The sequence below is a fragment of the Schistocerca nitens genome, chromosome 4, assembly GCF_023898315.1.
Source record: "Schistocerca nitens isolate TAMUIC-IGC-003100 chromosome 4, iqSchNite1.1, whole genome shotgun sequence".
Lineage (NCBI taxonomy): Eukaryota > Metazoa > Arthropoda > Insecta > Orthoptera > Acrididae > Schistocerca > Schistocerca nitens.
In genome coordinates this window covers 913083935-913097947 of record NC_064617.1, presented here as the reverse complement: position 1 = coordinate 913097947, position 14013 = coordinate 913083935, and the positions used below count along the sequence as shown (strand labels likewise).

At 43.8% G+C, this 14013-nt stretch overlaps 1 protein-coding gene across 5 annotated transcripts in view; it reads left to right on the top strand.

The window, feature by feature from the left end:
- LOC126253494 (cytochrome P450 6k1-like) overlaps window positions 1–14013 on the top strand; it is a 482739-nt gene that overhangs the window by 458948 nt on the left and 9778 nt on the right. For 3 of the 5 annotated variants that reach the window (XM_049954875.1, XM_049954874.1, XM_049954870.1), the window contains exons 6-7: window positions 131–352; window positions 3468–3719. The exons of the other annotated variants lie outside the window; for them this stretch is intronic. In XM_049954875.1, the coding sequence (XP_049810832.1) occupies window positions 131–352; window positions 3468–3719 (474 nt within the window). The remainder of the gene's footprint in view (window positions 1–130; window positions 353–3467; window positions 3720–14013) is intronic. 5 annotated transcript variants of the gene reach the window in all.

The following is a 14013-nucleotide window of genomic DNA, read 5'->3' as shown; positions in this document are numbered from 1 at the left end:
GGATAACACTGTCTCAGATCATAATTTTAGGCTCTAAAATGTTTCTGATCAATTTAATACAAATTTGACTTACACCAAATGACATTGCCGTTCACATTTTCATGTTTAAGTATCGTCCGTCTTTTTGCAGAATTATCGATGGGAGACTTGGCTGCACAGGCGTTTATCTTCTTTGTGGCGGGCTTCGAGACGTCTTCGACAGCGACGAGCTTTACTCTGCACGAGCTGGCTTTCAACCCTGACATACAGAGCAAACTACACGATGAAATCGACACAGTGCTCAGGGAAAACGAGGGCGAAATTACTTACGACGCCATCGCCAGAATGACCTACCTTGACAAGGTTTTATCAGGTAAGGAAAAACAATCTTTAAATCGTAATTAGCCATCAGTTCTGAAGCGTTTTACCTTCTTTTCAAACCATTAAAAGAACAACCTTTTGTCCAAAATATTTTGACACTTTGTGTTGTTTACTCTTCATGCACAGACAGGACAGAAGAAAACGCATCCTCAGTCAGAGCAGGGGGGGGGGGGGGGGAGCGGAATTGGTGGTGCAGGGGATGAGTGTGGGAGGGCTTTGGTTCTTCAACACTTAGATCATATGGCCGGAGGAGAATGGAATGTCACAAATTAAACGCTCCGTGAACGTCTATTTCTTCACAGAATGGGCAATAGCTGGAATTTAAGTATTGTTTGGTGAACCATCTCATCGCTGAAGAGATTCACAAAAATCGTGGAAAAAAAAAAAATTACAAGAAACTGTAGAGATGTCTATGTGTGGGTTAAAGTAGCCAAACTTTTAATTAGAGCTCAGATAACATGTAAGTGATGAGTACACGAGGAATGTGTAGAAGGATGAGTAGAGAAACTGTAGAAATAATGTGAAAAATGACAGTAATTTCATCGGGAAACCTTGAAAGAGTAATATGTAAATTGAAAGTGGCGGGGGGGGGGGGGGGGAGAAGGGAAAGGAATTACTGATGTCAGCTGCATCAGGACAACAGGCGGAATCAGGGGCGACTTGTGAAAAAGTGTACCGAACCAGGGACCTCCAGCTTTCTGTGCAGGTGCGTTAACCACTGCGCCACCCGGACACAGTTTTTATCGCAACTGCGCGCACTATCTCGGCACGCCCCATGGCCGACTCAAACTCCCACCGAGTGCGATCTATCCGCAGTCCCTGTCCAGTTCCTTCATGCTCGCTACTCTCCGCAGGAGATCGAACGGACTTGTGCATCCGCACTGAAGAAGGTGGATCGGATTCCTTATCTGTTGTTGTGGTCTTCAGCCCAGAGACTGGTTTGATGCAACTCTCCATGCTACCCTATTCTGTGCAAGCTTCTTCATCTCCAAATAACTACTGAAACCTACATCCTTCTGAAACTGCTTACTGTATTCATCTCTTGGTCCCCCTCTACTATTTTTACCTTCAACGCTGCCCTCCAGTACTAAATTTGTGATCTCTTGATGCCTCAGAACATGTCCTACCAACCGATCCCTTCTTCTTGTCAAGTTGTGCCACAGATTTCTCTTGTCCCCAGTTCTGTTCAGTACCTCCTCATTAGTTACGTGATCTGTCCATCTAATCTTCAGCATTCCTCTGTAGCACCACATTTCGAAATCCTCCGTTCTCTTCTCGTCTCAACTATTTATCAAATGGCTCTGAGCACTATGGGACTCAACTACTGAGGTCATTAGTCCCCTAGAACTTAGAACTAGTTAAACCTAACTAACCTAAGGACATCACAAACATCCATGCCGGCAGGATTCGAACCTGCGACCGTAGCGGTCTTGCGGTTCCAGACTGCAGCGCCTTTAACCGCACGGCCACTTCGGCCGGCAACTATTTATCGTTTATGTTTCACTTCCGTACATGGCTACACTCCACACAAATACTTACATAAATGACTTTCTGACACTTAAATCTATTCTCGATGTTAACAAATTTCTCTTCTTCACAAACGCTTTCCTTGCCATAACCAGTCTACATTTCATATCCTCTCTACTTCTACCATCATCAGTTATTTTGCTCCCCAAATAGTAAAACTCATATACTACTTTAAGTGTCTCATTTCCTAATCTAAGTCCCTCAGCATCACCTGATTTAATTCGACTACATTCCAATATCCTCGTTTTGCTTTGTTAATGTTCATCTTATATCCTCATTTTAAGACACTGTCCATTCTGTTCAACTGCTCTTCCAGGTCCTTTGCTGTCTCTGACAGAAATACAATGTCATCGATAAATCTCGAAGTTTTAATTTTTTTCTCCATGGATTTTAATTCCTACTCCAAATTTTTCTTTTGTTTCCAATTTGCTTGCTCAATATACAGACTGAATAACATCGGGGATAGACTACAACCCTGTCTCACTGCCTTCCCAACCACTGCTTCTCTTTCATGCCCCTCGACTCTTATAACTGTCATCTGGTTTCTCTACAAATTGTAAATAGACTTTCGTTCCCTGAATTTCACCCCTTCCACTTTCAGAATTCAAAAGAGAATATTCTAGTCAACATTGTCGAAAGCTTTCTCTGCGTCTACAAATGCTAGAACTGTTGGTTTGCCTTTCCTTAATCTATTTTCTAAGAGACGTCGTTGGGTCAGTATTGCCTCGCGTGTTCCAACATTCCTACGGAATCCAAACTGATCTTCCCCAAGGTCGGCTTCTACCAGTTTTTCGATTCGTCTGTAAATAATTCGCGCTATTATTTTGCAGCCGTGACTTATTAAACTGACAGTTCGGTAATTTTCACACCTGTCAACACCTGCTTTCATTGGGATGGGAATTATTATAATCTTCTTGAAGTCTGAAGGTATTTCGCCAGTCTCATACATCTTGCCCACCAGATGGTAGAGTTTTGTCAGGGCTGGTTCTCACAACGCTATCAGTAATTCTAATGGGATGTTGTCAACTCCTCATCTAGGCGAATCAATTACGTGAATGCATGGTGTCTATTCTTTCGGACATGTCTTAAACAACAGACACCACGCATTCGTATAATTTAAAGAAAAAATTCGTAGTTCCAGACCGTTCGTTGACCATAGCGTTATCGTTCTACGGCGAAGCCTCGTGACGTTGATAATTGGAAATGATGATAAATGAGTGAGTTATGTTAGCTTTTGGTACCATTCAGCTCGTGGTCTACCGAAGGAAATACTGTCTACCACCAAACATCTCCGGGGTAGACCCTATTTATTGAAATAATGATCGCCAGTGACAGCCAGAAACTGTAGGAAGCAATGCACAAATCTCTCTTGCCAATGTGACATGACGGTTTAATGCTTGATTTAAAAAATCTTTTCCCTGCCACATCTGCACTCTATGGCACTGATTCACACAACTATGGCGTTCGACTGAGAAACAAGCGATTAGTTGCCTGGCGTGATAGAGTGTGCTATCTTTTTACCAGTCCAAACAGTCATGTTGCTTGCATTATAATTTCTTTCTTTCTATTTTTGTTTCCAGAGTCTCTCAGGAAGAACCCACCATTGACCACTCTGATCAGAGAGTGTAACCAAGATTACAAGATTCCAGACAGCGACGTCGTTCTAGAGAAAGGAACTAAAATAGCGGTGTCTGTGCTGGGCCTTCACCGTGACCCCAAGTATTACCCTGACCCTGAACGTTTCGACCCTGAGAGATTCTCCGAAGAGGCCAAAGCTCAGCGACAGCCGTATACCTACCTGCCTTTTGGGGATGGACCACGTAATTGCATAGGTACGTACGTTGTCGGATGCTGCCTGCTCTAAGATCGACACTTACGTTAACTCGGATTTTTAGTGTGTCGATTCATCATCTTCGTTCTAATCCTGGATCGGTTTGGGCTTCATCACCGTTGCTCTTAGAAAAGATGGGGCACACAGTGTGTAGCCATACTTACAGATTACAAAGTACAAAATATGTTACCCCGTACGAATTTTTCCAAGCTACAGAAACATTATAAGGTCTTTAGACAAGACAGTGGATGGAAATGAGGGTAGCGAGATAACATTGTTATGCTTACAGTTTACAAGCCGCGGTAGTGACGATCGCTTCCCCAACCAACGCCCAGTCTTCACAGTTGCTCGCCACCCGTAAATCTACCTCATCAGTCACCACCTAGCGAACAAGCGATCAGTCACCGTCCACGTCCTGTGGGAAAAGTAGTAAACATTTCGATCAGTGTTCTATGCTGTTAAACAGGAATTTTTGTTAATGTCCCTGGATACTATCTGTTACGGAAAGGGAGGTACAGGCGTTGGACAAAAATTCGAAAACAGAACACATTACTATACACTCTAAGATAACAGAAACGACGCACCACGAACATCAGGATGGAACAGAAATCGGTAGATGTAATATACATGTACAGAGGCACAAATGATTATAATTTCAGGAAAAATGCCCAATTCGTAATTTATTCGAGAAAAAGACCTTCCCAAATTGAGCAAGTGAATAACGCGTTGCCACGCCTCTGCCGCTTATACACCAGTTATTCAGCTTGACATTGATTGATAGAGTGTTGGACGTCGACCTACAGGATATCGTGCCTCATTCTGCCCAACTGGCGCTTTATGTCGTCAAAATCCCGAGCTGGCTGGGGGGCCCTGTTCATAATGCTCCAAACGCTCTCAGTCTGGTATCTCACCACTGTCCAGGACGTGTCCAGACACGTTCTCGCTGGTCCTCAGGCTCAGGTCGAAGTGGGACTCATCACTGAAGACAATTTTACTCCAGTCAGGCCGAACATGTGTCTCGAGATTCCAGGCCAAAGATGTGTCTAGAGGCGCCCCAGACAGTGGTAGGATACCAACCTGAGTGTCGCACGCTATACGGCGCGACAACCAGGACTGATGCTCAAGGGTGAAATTTCTTCTCACAGCAGGATCCCTTTGGTTGTCATCCGTGGTACCATTACAGCACTACGATACGTCGTCGCCGCTATTCTACGCCCCGTTTTGTTGTCCTTCATGGCCAGCCACTCTGGGATTACATTTCAGCAAGATAATGGCCGCTCACACACAGCGAGGGCTTCTACTGCTTGTTTTCGTGCTCGCCAAACCCTACCTTTGTCGAACAAGGTCGCCGGATCTCTCCCCCAATTGAGAACGTTTGGACCATCATGGGCACAGCCCTCAAGTCGGGCTGTGGATTTTGACGATCTAACGCGCCAGTTGGGCAGAATTTGACGCTAAATCCCTCAAGAGAATGTCTAACAAATCTATCAATCAATGCCAAGCGGAATAACTGCTTGCATAAGGCCCAAAGGTGTGAATAAACCGACCATTTTTTTCTGAAACTGTAATCATCTGTTTGTGCATGTAAATCACATCTACCGATTTCTGCCCCATTCAGACAATTCCTTCGTGGTGCGTCGGTTTTTTTCCCTTAGAGTGTACAATGTAGCAGAACCGTTGGCATTCTAAACAACATCATTGAACTGATAAACACAGGTCGTATATTGTTTCCAAGGATATCTTATACCATCCTTCCTGCAAAACAGTGGCTAGTTCAGGTAACGATGGCGGTATCGTATGGCGGTTACACACTCTTCTCTCCAAAGTACACTACAAAGGCTCAGAGATATTAAGATCTGCTGACTGTGGTGCACAGGGAGACGTGACAATTGATCCTCGTTCTCACAAAACCAGCCCTGAACGGTGCGAACTGTGTGGAACTGCGTTACCACTGGGGGATCAAACATTGTACCATGGGATGGATATGATCAGCCAAAATCGTCACATAATCTTTGGCAGTAACGCGACATTGAAGAGTAACCGTGGGGTCCGTGACCAAATCCTCTACCCCCCCCCCCCCCGCCGGCTACTTTTCACACTTCAGACATAAAATCACGCGGGAGGTGGAAGAATTGTGGAACAAGTCTCACACCATCAAACGACTTTCTTCCTTTCCATCATACAGGGCGATTCGAGAACATGTTTCCACACAGCCCCCCCCCCTCCCTCCCCACGTCCTTTTCCCTCTTACACTTTCATTCACGTCAGTTTCCATTGCAATTGAGATGCCGTGTATACAAATCTTGCTCTCGGGCGCCCCTCTTACTTTGGGGACCCAAGCAGCAACCTATGTCCCTTGGGGTCTTAAGCCGACATTGGCTCCACAGTCCAGGTTTTATGACTTCGGCACTTTTTTTCCGTGACGGGAATCTGAATCACTGATGAGTGGTTTCGTAAATCCAGTGGGTCCTACAGTTCCCTTCTTGTGGACCTCCTTTCGTTTGGTGATGGCAGGGTCCGCTAGTGCGTCATTCAGTGCGACAGTGACTTTTGCAGCTCTAGTCATCTTATTTTTCGTCACAATCATCTTTGATGACCGCCCGTCACTATAACTGAAAACACACCTTTGTCAACGTTGGTATTCACCGGATGATTTTTTCCACATTTCCTATATGCAGTATAAGTCTTCGATATAGTGCCCCTTGTCATACCAAAGACGTCGGCTCCTTTGATTAGGCAAGCACCTACCATAGAAGCATCAGCAATTTGCCCACGTCCGCATACACTTAGCTCCGACATACACTGATATGACTTACGTCATGGGGTAGCGATATGCCGATATATGAGGGTCATTCAATAATTAAGGAGACAAATTGTTCTGGGGAAAAAACTGTTAGTAGGGCAAGTTTGGTCCTTTTATGGCTTTAAGTTGGCGTCACTGGAATGAGCACTGATCACCTGATGTACCAAAATTGTTTTGTTTATAACTTCAAAAATACATTTCAAGATGGCGAGTCCGCCTGAAACGTCCACATTAATTGAACAACTTTCTGCTATTCGTTTTTTACCTTCGAAGGCGGGAAACCAGGTAATATGTACTGCAGAATGCCTGAAGTTTATGGTGAAGGTTGTACGAATCCCCCAAATTTTTATAAGCGGGTAGAGCAGTTGAAAAATTGTCGGGACTCCGTGATTGACGAACGACGTTCTGGCTGATCAGTTGCAGTTTCAGCTCCCTCACTTTGGAGTCGAATTGATGACACTATTCGTGCCAACCGCCATGTGACTGTAGAAATGAAAGTTGATGAGGTTCAAGTTCGTACTGCTACAGTTCATAACATTATCTGTGATAAGCTGAAGTACCGCCAAACAATGCAAGATGGGTCACAAAGGAGTTGACGCGGCTACACAAGGAAACAAGTTTGAGAGTGTATACAGAGCTGAAGGAACGTTATGAAAGAGAAGGTGAGCACTTCCTCAACACAGTTTTAACTTGTGATGAAACTCGGGATCACTATTATGAGACAGAATCAAAAAGACAAAGCATGGAGTGGAAGCACATCAACTCGACTGTCAAGAAAAAATTCAAAACCCAAGCATCAGCAGGAAAAATCATGTTAACGGTATTTTGCGATGATGAAGGTCCAGTTTTTTGTGATTATCTCGAAGAGCAGCGTACAATGAACAGCCAATACTACTCGACTTTGCTTTTAAACAAGGTGAAGACAGATTTGAGAGAGAGACGTCGTGGATCTCAGAGGACAGGTGCGATTCTCCAGCAAGACAACGAATGTCCTCATATTGCGCAACTAACGCGTGAAATCATCGACAAAATGGGCTGGGAAGTACTGCCTCATCCCCCTTACAGTCCACATTTAGCACCTAGTGATTTCCATTTCTTTGGTGCACTGAATTAGGCATTACGTGGGAAGAGGTTCTAGGACAACGAGGACGTGAAAACGTTTGATTGAAATTGCTTCAAACATCAAGCTAAAGAGTTCTTTGCAGTCGGAATCAAAAAGCTTGTAGCCCTTTGGAATAAGTGCATAAATGTTTAAGGGAATTATGTTGAAAAGTAGAAAAAGTATTGTTTTGTGAAAATAAACGCTTTTTTCTCCAGACCAATTCGTCTCTTTAATTATTGAATGACCCTCGTAAAAAGAGTCCAGTGCTGCAGAGTATTCTTTTTAAAATCGCATGGGATTCAATCTTGACCTGACGACTTATTTGTCTTCAACTTCAACTCTTTCAGTTGCTTCTCTGTGCCAGGGATATGTCCATAAACATATGGCGGTAGCATTGCAGACAGAAGTTGTAAAAGGGCAGTGCTCTGGCGAAGCTGTCTTTCGTAACAAGGTTTCCGACGTGATTATGGCCCCATGACGGGAATTAACAGGCTTCGAACGCGGAATCGTAGTTGGAGCTGGACGCATGGGATACTCCATTTTGTACATCGTGAGGGAATTCAATATTGCGAGATCCACAGTACCAAAAGTGTGCCGAGAATACCAAATTTCAGGCGTTACCTCTCATCAAGCACAACGCAAAGACCGACGGCCTTCACATAACGACCGAAAGCAGCGGTCTTTATAGAGTTTTGCATCCTAACAAACAAGCAACACTGCGTGAAATAACCACAGAAACGTGTGACATACGACTAACGTACCCGTTAGGACAGTGCAGGGAAATTTGGCATTACTGGGCTATAACAGCAAACGACCGACGCGAGTACCTTTGTTAACAGCACGACATCGCCAGCACTGCCTCTCCTGGGTTCGTGACCGTATCGGTTGGATCCTATGCGACTGAAAAACAGTGTTGTGGACAGGTGAGATCAGATTTCAGATGAACAGAGCTGATCGCCCGTGATCTAGTGGTAGCGACTTTGATCAGTAATCAAAAAGTCCTCGGTCCCAGGTTTGAAACTTGCCAGCCCTTAAATTTTGCTTAATAATCACCATTGAAGGCCGAAGACTTGCGGCATAAGAAGTCACTCTCATTCTGCCAATGGCCTTGTCAAAGAGGGTGGAGGAACCTACAGAGTTTCAGGGCACTTTCTTGTCCTTGCGGTGGGGAACTGGAAACACTGCGTAAAAGAAACGTAACATGTATCCACAGTACATGCGGCCTGTAATTGAAAAAGTGTCATGACGATCTCTCCATTGCAAAAAGATTCCGGAATAGCCCTCCATTCGGATCTCCGGCACGGGACTGCCAAGGGGGAGGTGACCATGATAAGAAGAATGAATAACCATCAAAAGGATAACGTTCTACGAGTCGGGGCGTGGAACGTTAGGAGCTTGAGGGTGGTAGGGAAGCTAGAAAATTTGAAAATCGAAATGCAAAGGAACAATCTAGATATAGAAGGGTCCGTGAAGTGAAATGGAAAGAAGAAAAAGATTTCTGGTATAGGGTAATATCAACAGCAGCAGAATATGGTATAACGGGATTAGGATTCGTTATGAATAGGAAGGTAGGGCAGAGAGTGTGCTACTGTGAAGAGCTCAGTGATAGGATAGTACTTAACAGAATCGACTGCAAACCAATACCGACAACGATGGTTCAGCTATACATACAGACGTCGCAAGCTGAAGATGAAGAGAGAAAGAAAGAATATGAGGATATTGAAACGGTAATACAGTATGTCAAGGGAGATGAAAATCTGATAATCATAGGGGACTGGAATGCAGTTGTAGAAGAAGGAGCAGAAGAAAAGGCTACAGGATAATATGGACTGCGAAAAAGAATAAGAGAGGAGAAAGGCTAATTGAGTTCCGCAATAAATTACAGCTAGTAAAAGTGAATACTCTGTTCAAGAATCACAAGAGGAGGAAGTGTACTTGGAAAAGGCCGGCTGATACGGGAAGATATCAGTTAGATTACATCAGGGTGAGACAGAGATTCCGAAATCAGATACTGGATTGTAATGCGTACCCAGGACAGATACAGACTCAAACCACAATTTAGTAGTAGTGAAGAGTAGCCTGAAGTTTAAGAGATTAGTCAGGAAGAATCAATACACAAAGAAGTAGGATAAAAAACTACTAAGGAATGAGGAGATACGCTTGAAGTTCTATAAGGCTACAGATACAGCAATAAGGAATAGCTGAGTAGGCAGTACAGTTCAAGAGGAATAGACATCTCTAAAAACGGCAGCTACGGAAGTTGGAAAGAAAGACATAGGTACAAAGAAGGTGGCTGCGAGGAAACCATGGGTAACAGAAGAAATGCTTCAGCTGATTGATGAAAGAAGAAAAGACAAAAATGTTCAGGGAAATTCAGGAATACTGAAATACAAGTCGCTGAGGGATGAAATACGATGTGCAGGGAAACTAAGATGAAATGGCTGCATGAAAAAATGTGAAGAAATCGAAAAAGAAATGTTTGTTGGAGGACTGACTCAGCATATAGAAACGTCAAAACAACCTTCCGAGAAATATAAAGCAAAGGTGGTAACATTAAGAGTGCAACTGGAATTCCACTGTAAAATGCACAGTGATAGCGGTTAGGTGCAAAGGGTACATCGAAGGCCACTATAAGGGGAAAGATTTGTCTGGTATGATAGAAGAGAAGAATCAAGAGTCGATTTAGAAGAGATAGGGGATCCAGTATTGGAATCAGAATTAAAGAGGGCTTTGGAAGACTTAAGATCAAATAAGGCAGAAGGGTAGATGGAATTGAGCGTTTGGCGTCATTGGCCGGGAGGCCCCTTGCGGGGCAGGTCCGGCCGACTTGGTGCAGGTTTTATTAAATTCCACGCCACACTGAGCGATCTGCGCGCCGGATGGAGATGAAATGATGATAACACAACACCCAGTCCCGACCCAGCTGGGAATCAGACACGGGCCCCTTAGGACGGCAGTCCATCACGCTGACCATTCAGCTATCGGGGCGGACAGAAGGGATAGATAACATTCTATCAGAATTTCTGAAGTCATTGGGTGAAGTGACAACAAAACGACTATTCACATTGGTGTGTAGAATGTATGAGTCTGGCGACATGCCATCTTACGTTCATAAAAATATCATCCATACAATTCCGAATATTTCAAAAGCTGACAAGTGCGAGAATTATCACACAATCAGCTTAACAGCTCATGCATCCAAGATGCTTACAAGAATAACAAACAGAAGAATGGAAAAGAAAATTCAGTGTGTATTAGATGACGATCAGTTTGGTTTTAGGAAAGCAAAGGCACCAGAGAGGCAATCTTGACGTAGCGGTTGATAATGGAAGCAAGAAAAATCAAGACACGTTCATAGGATATATCGACCAGGAAAATGCGTTCGATAATGTAAACTGGTGCAAGACGTTCGAAATTCTTAGAAAAATTGGCTAAGCTGTAGAGAGAGACGAGTAACATACAATATGTACAAGAGTCAAGAGGGAATAATAAGATTGGACGACCAAGAACGAAATGCTCGGATTAAAATGCGTGTAAGGTAGGGATGTAATCTTACTCGTCCCTATTGTTCAATCTGTACATTGAGGAAGCAATGATGGAAATAGAAAAAAGATTGACGAGTGGAACTAAAATTCAAGGTGAAAGGATATCAATGATACGACACTGCTATCATGAGTGACAGTGAAGAAAAATTACATGTTTTGATGAATGGAATGAACAGTCTGATGAGTGCAGAACATGGATTGAGAGTAAATCGAAGAAAGAAAAAAGTAATGAGAAGTAGCAGAAATGAAAACAGCGAGAATCTTATCACCAGGATTGATGGTCATAAAGAAGATGAAATTAAGGAATCCTAATACATAGGAAGCAAAATAACCAATGATGGATGGAGAAAGGAGAACGTCAAAAGTAGACTAGCGCTGGTAAAAATGGTATTCCTGGCCAAGAGAGGTCTACTAGCATCAAATATAGGCCTCAATCCGAGAAAGAAATTTCTGAGAGTGTACTTTTGGGGCACAGCATTGTATGGTAGTGAAACATGGTCTGAGGGAAAACCGGAACAGAAGACGATCGAAGCATTTGAGATGTGGTGCTGCAGATTAATGCTGAAAATTCGGTGGAATGATAACGTAGAAATGAGCAGGCTCTGCGCAGGAACATAGAGGAAAGAAATACGAGGGTTGCCCAGAAAGTAATGCGAGCATTTTTTTTTTCTGAGCCGAAAACAACGCTATGAATGCGAAACGTTACGCATGTATTATGTGTACTCTCCTGAGTGAGCGCGACAACTTCCGTCACTTCCGACAGACACAGTACCTGCAGGACAGGTTCAAAATGGCGTCTCCAGGTGATGTACGTTACAAGTAACGTACCGTCAGTGGCTTAACATCTGAGGTCATCAGTCCCCTAGAACTTAGAACTACTTAAACCTAACTAACCTACGGACATCACAAACATCCATGCCCGAGGCAGGATTCGAACCTGCGACCGCAGCAGTCTCGCAGTTCCAGACTGAAGCGCCTAGAACCGCTCCGCCACACCGACCGGTGAATTTCTCACTGCATAGAAAGAAATTGTGGGGAATATTCACAAACGCTTGTGCAAATTCTGTGGAGCAGAAGCCAACAGAAGTATAGTTAGTCGCTGGGCACGGAAGTTGAGATTATCAGAAGGCTGTTCGGCGGAGCTCCACGATTTGCAGTGGTCGGGACGACCATCCAAGGCTGACACACCTGACTTGTTGCAGCGAGCTGATGTTGTCATTCGGGAGTGCAGACGCATTACGTACTCGGCAGTTGGCGCCTCATCTGTCAATCAGCAAAGGAAGAGTGGGTGCAATTATTCGCACTCTTGGATATTCAAAAGTGTGGGAGTGGGTCCCGCGGTGTCTAACGGTAGGTCACAAATGGCACAGAAAAAACATTTGTCTTAATTTGTTGCAATGTTTTGAAGCTGAGGGGGAGGCCTTCTTGTCCTGGATTGTGACAGATGACGAAACCTTGCTTCCCCATTTTGAGTCCAAAACTAAACGACAGTCGATGGAATGGCGACATTCCCATTCCCCACAGAAGAAAAAAATTCAAAGCAACTGCTTCCGCCGGTAAGGTGATGATCACCGTGTTCTGGGACTTTGAAGGTGCGTTTCTCATTAATGTGATGCCAAGAGGCAGTACCATTAATTCAGTAGCATATGTCAACACGTTAACAAAACTCAAGGCGCGCTTCCGGCGCCATAGCAACCCAGGAGATGTTTTGCCGCTACACGATAACGCTGGGTCCCATCCAAGTCTGAGGACTGCTGAACACATCGCAAAACAGAGCTGGACAGTGTTACCTCATCCAACGTACCCCCCCCCCCCCCCCCCTCGGACTTCACTTGTTTCGGCCTTTAAATGATGATGCCATTCGTGGAAGACATGTTGAGGACGATGAGGAGGTGATTCACACACAGTGAAGCACTGGCTCCGCCACCAGGACAAGGATTGGTTCTGGCAGGCCATACACGCCCTTGTTTCGCGCTGGAGGAAGGCCATAGAATGGGATGGAGATTACACGGAAAAATAGGGCGTGAAGATAAAACACTATTCTTTCGTGTGTGTAGTATTATGTTCAAAAGAGAACTGTAGAAGGAAAAAATTGCGGCGTATTACTTTCTGGGCAACCTTCGTATGTGGAAAACACTGACAGGAGAGGGGAGAAGATGCTAGGGGATCTGTTAAGACGTCAGGGAATGACTTCCATGGTACTACAGGGAGCTGTAGAGGACCAAGAACAGATACCACGTATAATTTATGTTTTAGTTACGTCTCAAAATTGGAAATTTATATTTTTGCATCGGTACATTTTGCCGTTTCCGTCATATAGAATTTTTATGCTAATTTTAGCTATCATAACTAGGCTATTTCCACCAGCTTGGAATTTTCTCTGCTATTTTTTACCTGCAAAAGAGAAAGAGGAGAGAGGGGAAGGGATTTCTTGATATAGCTGTATTACCACAGACATCGATGGTAGACATTCAAAATTACTACACCACAACTAAACCCGTACTACTTATAATTTCCAGCCGTCTTCAAGATTTTACGAAATGTTCCTCTATAAACATTACTTTGTATCATTGCACTTCTTTTGCCAAGACTTACCGAATATCCTTAAACTTGAACAGTTCCTCTGAAATAAACTTAAGTTACTACTATACCTCAGTAAAATAAAAAAGTTTTACGCCATATTGCAATAACAATCTTGCTTTTGCCTGATATCTTTTGTCAAAAGCCGGTATACTGCGACCGCATTTCTGAGACGTGAAGTTGTTACTGCAGTTTGTGTATAATTAATTGATTGCGTCGTTTAGTATAAGAACTGTGTATTTATGCCTATGTCGCAGCATATGTC